This window comes from Eimeria maxima, genomic scaffold (assembly GCF_000499605.1).
Source record: "Eimeria maxima Weybridge genomic scaffold, Emw_scaff351, whole genome shotgun sequence".
NCBI classification, from domain to species: Eukaryota; Apicomplexa; class Conoidasida; order Eucoccidiorida; family Eimeriidae; genus Eimeria; species Eimeria maxima.
This window is the reverse complement of record NW_013566379.1, coordinates 24,898-31,011: the sequence shown is the minus strand read 5'-3', so window position 1 is coordinate 31,011 and position 6,114 is coordinate 24,898. Positions and strand designations below refer to the sequence as shown.

Here is a 6,114-nt window from a genome sequence, read left to right as displayed (position 1 = left end):
TCTGTATACGTGCGTACGTGTGTGTGTGTATGTGTCTGTGTGTGTCTGTGTGTGTCTGTCTGTGTCTGTGTCCCCCTTTATGAGGTGTACGTACACCTCATTTATCTACCTGACCCCCCCATTATTGAGGTGTACGTACACCTCATTAGCGTGTGTGTCCCCTTTATTGAGGTGTACGTACACCTCAGCCCTGCGGAAGACCGCGCGTTCCGCTTTGTTCAATTCCGCACCGTTTCCTCCTTTGCCGTTATTCTTCCTTGTTGTTGTTGTTGCTGCTGCTGCTGCTGCTGATTGGTAGCTGTCGGATAGCAGGTAACAGCAGCAACAGCAGCAGCAGCAGCAGCAGCAGCAGCAGCACTTGACTGTGGGGATTTTGCTGCCGCTGCTGCTGCTGCAGTTGCTGGTGGAGGTGGTGGTTTCTTTGGTATTGTCATGTGGGGACAAGCAACAGCAAGTAGGGGCCCCCCAGCAGCAACTAGGGGCCCCCCAGCAGGCCCTTCCCCTGCTCCGGGGGGGTTAGGTATTGGGGCTGCATGCACAACAGGACGCATGCGGCGTAGGCTGCTTAGTGCTGGTTGCTGCTTATCTTATGAATGGGGGCCCCCAGCAAGGGCCTCGTCTTGTTTCTCGGGGTTTAGTAGCGATACATGTCTATCCCTTGCTCATTTACCTCCTGTATTAGGGGGAGAAGAAGGGGGGGCCCCTACCCGACTGTCGGAGGGGGCTGGGGGGCCCCCTTCGTCTCCTAGGTTGCTGCTGCAAGCAGCACAAGATCTGCATTTGGCGTCACTCAGCAGCAACAAGACTTGCCATCCGCTGCATACGCATGCAGCTGCAGCAGCAGCAGCAGCAGCAAATGCAGCAGCACACCCTCTTGTTGCTGCTACCAATAACCCAAATCCTCTTGGATGCTGCCTAGCTCTCTCCCTTAGTGGCCCTGCCCCAGAGCAGCAGCAGCAGCAACCCCGAAACAGCAGCAGCGGCAGCAGCAGCAGCCACACGTTGCATGCACACCACCACCAGCAGCAGCAACGACAGCAGCAGAAGCATGAAGGTTCATCATCTGTTGCCGTGAAGGACGGCAGCAGCAAAGGCAGCAGCAAAGGTAGCGGTGGTACGACCCTAACCACCTCAACAAAAGCAAGCAGCAGCAGCAGCAACAGCAGCAGCAACAGCAGCAGCAGCAGCACAAGCCGATGGCTACAGTTGCAGCTGCCGTCTCCGTCAGGGGGTAGAGGTAGCAGCCTTGTGTCTCCTGTCTCCTCTAATAAGATAGGAGACATATTACATTCTCCTGTCTCCGTCTTCTCTCAGGCTAGTACAACAACAGCACACCTTTCTTCTGCTTCCTCCCTAGGTAGCTGCAGCCAGCCCCCTACCCCTAGTACCCGTTTGTTGCCATCAGGGGCCCCTTCCCCTCCTCATCCTGGTACACCCGAAGCAGCGCCTGCTGCTACTGCTGCTGCTGCAGCAGCAGCAGCAGCAGCTGCAGCAGCAGCCGCTGCAGCTAATAATCCCGATGCAGCAGCAGCAGCTGCTGCTGCTGCTGCAGCTGTTAACCTCCGAGACACCCATGGATCCCGACTCCGACGTAAAGGGACTGGCAGCTACGAGGTGTATGTACACCCCGCTACTGTCGTTAAAGGCAAGAAGGATCCGACTATATCTAATGCTGCTGTTGCTGCAGCAGCAGCAGCAGCTTCCGGTGCAGGTGCAACAGCAGGTACAGCTACAGGAGGAGGGGTTGTTGGCAAGGGATCAGATGGGCCCTGTGCTGCTGCTGCTGCTGCGAAGGGACAATTGCTGCAGCCAACTAGCAGCAGCCCCACAGGCCCTGATAGTTCCTGTGCTACGTCTTTTCTTTCTAGTCCCTCCTCTGCTTCTTCCCCTTCTCCTTTACGTTTACCGATCCCTGCTAGGGGTCTACGGCGTCTGCAGCATCCGCGGCTACAGCAGCAAGTAGCAGCAGCAGCAGCAGCAGCGCCAGGAGAAGAGGTGGAGATGCGCCCTCCGCGTTCTTTGCGACGGTTACAGCTGCCTAAGCTGCAGTCTCCTTTGTCTCCTTGCTGCTCTTCTCTTGCAATGTTGAGCACAGATGGCAGCAGCTGCAGCTGTTATAAAAAGCCCCAAGGTGCTGCTTCCTGCTGCATGCATTCTTGCATGCAACACTTGGATTCAAGTGACCCGAATGTCTTTATTTCGGGGCTTGATGCTGCAGCAGGAGCCCCTTGTGTTAACTGCGCAGCAGCATTTGCGGAGACAGTAGGAGGAGCATCAGGAGACGGCAGCCCATTGGATGCAGCATTTGAAGCAGCAGCACAAGCAGCACATGTTGCTGCACATGCTGCAGCACAAGCAGCAGCGCATGCAGCCGTCTTAAAGCGGCAAGCAGAAGAAGCACTGCTGCTGCGCAATAGCCAAGTGCATGCAGAGGCAGCATTCAGTGTCTATCCGGACTTAGAGAGGGATATACATTTAGAGTACGACTTGTATTGTGGGCAGCTCAGCGCGGAAAGAGATGCCTCTGCTGCAGCAGCAGCTGCAGCAGCAGCAGCAGCAGCTGGATGCAGTCCACAGACACTGTCTTCAGAGCCGCCACCCCCCAAGAATACAACAAATAAAACTCATTTTGTATTAGGGGAAGGAAGGTATGGTAAAGTTGTGCTGGCGAGGCACAGAAGAACAAAAGAATTCGTCGCCGTAAAAATGTTGGACAAAAGACGCGCCTTAGCTGATGATGCATGGGATTGTAGGCAAGAACTTGAAATGCACAGGTATGCATGCATGCATGCTGCTGCTGCTGCTGTTGGAGGTGCTGCTCTTATTGCTGTTCATGTTGTTGTTGGTAGAGGTGGTCATGCTGATAGTGTTGATGGCCATGCTGCTGTGGTTACTGACCTTGTTATTGTTGTTGGTGCTGCTGTTCCTTTCTGTTTATATGTATACACCTGGATATGCTGGTTGTATATAACTGCATTTAATTTTTTTTCTTGTTTTTTCTCTTTTTTCTCCTTTTGCAGACGGTTGCCTCGCCACCCCCATGTGGTATCTGTGCTGGATGTGTACGAAGACCGCAAGAGCCTCTATATCTTAATGGAGTTGTGTGATCAGAAATCTCTTGTGGATAGAGTTGTTGCAGAAGGCGCATTTACAGAAGAACGCGCTAAAATACTCTTCGCACAAGTCCGTACTCCCTCTCCTGCATGCATTCTAGTTTGCATGCATCCTTCCGTGCATGCGCTGATGCATGCATGCAGTGTTGTGGTGGATGCTGTAATGGGTGTTTTCCGTTTTCCGGCGTCTGCACATTTGAGCAGGGGTGTAGCAGCAGCAGCAGCAACTCTGCGTGTGGAGAACCAGATTGTTGAATGTCTGCATGGAATGTGTATTTGTACTGTGCTGCAGTTGCTCTCCGGGGTGATGCATTGCCACCAGAACAACATCGTGCACAGAGACCTAAAGCCTGAGAACATTTTGTTTGCTCGGGAACGAGGATCAGGGGGCTGCAGCAGCAGCAGCGGCAGCGCAGCAGAGTCTCCAGACTACTGGCGGCCATCAACCCTGTCTGCTGCAGATGCTCCTTACGGACACTCCTTCTCGCAGCAGTACAGCTCTCAGAAACCCCTTAACACTTCTCCCGCAGAAGGGGGCCCCCCCTTCACCGTTAAGATCACTGACTTCGGCTCTGCCTGCTATGCGGCACCGGGAGAACTCAGCGGCACAGCGTGCGGCACAATTCATTACGTAAGCACGAGTAGCAGCAACAACAGCAGCGCAGCAAGTCTTATCACACGCTCGCTCCTCCTTCACGCTATATAGTTGCAACAGGACAGCTGCTTTTACGGCACCGCGAACTGTTGTCAGGTTCTCCATTCTGTTGTTGCGGTTGTTGCTGCTGCAGCTGGCTCCTGAGGTTCTTGCTGGGAACTACTATGACGGGTTTTTAAGCGATGTTTGGAGCCTAGGTGTTATTTTGTATATTACGGTCTCCGCCACGCCTCCCTTTTTCGGAGAGTCGGATGGAGAAGTGGTACAGCGGATAGTAGCTGGTAAGGCCATTGAGTTGTTGTATAAGTGTGTGTATGTGTGTAGATATGCATACATATATGTACAGACATATTTTTGCATATTTAAGTGTATATATATACATGCATGTATGTGCATGCATGCATATTGTAGTGTATAGTACACATTTTTATTGAAATGCTAGGCAGTACAGCTGCTTGTTATATGCTGCGCAGGCTCGTATTCCATGGCCGGCTACCAGTGGCGGCACATATCGGACGAATGCAAAGACATCATCCGACGTTTGTTGATGGTTGATCCGCGCTGCAGGTGCTTCTTTTCTTTGGTTATTTTGCTGTTTTGTGCTTCTTTTATTTGGTTATTTTGCTGTTTTTTTTCTTCTTTTCTTGGGACATTTTGTTTTCTTGTGTTTCTCTTCTTTGTTGCTTGTTGCTCTCCTCGTATTTTGGCATTTTTTGCGGCTGCCTTCTCTTATTGTACTCTAATGTTCCTATCCTCTTGGCTATTTGGTGTGTTACTATCTTCGGTTTCCGCCGGGTTTCTATGTGTGTGTTTCTTCTTGCTTGGGCAGTCTTCCTTCATGTTGGCTGCAGCACAGCAGCTTCAAGAAAACCTCAAACCCTAAACAACTCCTTGTTCGACTGTGCGTGTGTGTACTTATGCATTCTTGCAGGATGTCGCTGAGCGAAGCAGCGTCCCATCCGTGGTTTGTGCGGATAACGGGGGGCTTGAGTTGTTGCTACGGAAGTGCATGCTGCATGCGTTGTTCTTCTGGTGGAGTGGCGTACGGCGAGGTGGAATCTGAGAGAAGGTCTTTAGAGCAGGCATTTGATGCTGCTTCTGCTTGCTGCTGCAGTGCATGTCACGAAGACAGCTGCAGCTGCATGGAGTCGCCGCCTTTGAGACTGTCTCCTTGCCGCTATTCCTGCTGCACCGCGCCACCCACGCAGGGCCATTGGATGTCGCCTTCACATGCGCATGCATGTGGGGGCTTTGCGAGGTGGACAAACACCTAAGCTCCACCGATAAACACAAATTAGCGGCTTGAGAGAAGGCACTGCCTCTCCCCTTTGTCTGTCTCCCCAAACAGTGCGCAACGTCCCAACAGCGCCGTGTCGTGAACCTCCACACACGGCAGCTCGAAGTTCCTCGTGAATACTATATTGTAGGTATGTATGTATGTATGCGTGCATGCATGTGCGAATACTTACATTCATACGTGCATGGGGTATATAGATGAGAAGCAAAGGGGGTTGATTGTCATTGAGGAAATACTGGGGTATATGGTGAAGGGCATACAGGAAAAACGCCAGGCGATCTGCAGAAGACGGTGTAGGTCTCCCCCTTGATAGCCAGCCTCTCACGATGCATGCATGCGGTGTGCGTGCCCTTTTGCTTGTCTCCGTTTGTGTCTATTTAAGGGGACAGCAAGGGGGTTCCACTGCTGCCTCTGCAGGCAGCCAGTAAGCGCGGGGTTTGGCAGCAGCAGCAACGAGCTGCAGCAGCGAGCTGCATTACATATTTCCAGCGGCGCGCTGCAGCAGGGATTTGCGTCAGCTGTTAGGCCACGCCAGAGAGGCCCCTGCTACCGCTACCTGAAGGCTCTTTCCCTTTGCACAGGCGAATATCCCAGCCAGCCCAGCGGCTGCCGCTGGGGTTTAATGATTGCGCCTGCTGAGGGTTTAGGGTTGAAGGTTTAGGGATGGCGCCTCCTTAGCCACTTTGCCAAACGTATTTGTGGGCGGATATGTCGCTCTCTCTAGCTTGATACACCGCGGATGTATGTGTTTGTACGCACACACACACTATATATGCGTGCATTTCAATGCGTATACTGTATGTGCATATTTGTGCATACATATATAGCAGTATACATACATATATAAATATATATGTATATACATTTACAGTACAAGCTGTAGCGCGCTCTTGTCAACGACAGCAATATGCGTGGAGGCGCATTATACCACAGATGAATACAAGCAGAAATGTGCGTTTAGAGACGGAGGAGGGCATGCGCCTTCTGTAGCTTTCTAAGGTGCCACTGGATGCCTGCACCGAGTGTATAGGACTTAGCGAACCCTGTAT

General features: G+C 52.1%; 1 protein-coding gene across 1 annotated transcript; it reads left to right on the top strand.

Annotated features, from left to right (window-relative positions):
- Window positions 1-549: 549 nt before the first annotated feature.
- On the top strand, window positions 550-4,651 carry EMWEY_00029660 (CAM kinase, CDPK family, putative; the record flags this gene model as incomplete). Its single annotated transcript, XM_013481545.1, has 6 exons — window positions 550-2,774; window positions 3,021-3,183; window positions 3,406-3,744; window positions 3,902-4,049; window positions 4,242-4,318; window positions 4,598-4,651. The coding sequence occupies 6 exons, from the start codon at window positions 550-552 to the stop codon at window positions 4,649-4,651; spliced, it is 3,006 nt and encodes a 1,001-aa protein (XP_013336999.1).
- Window positions 4,652-6,114: the final 1,463 nt, after the last annotated feature.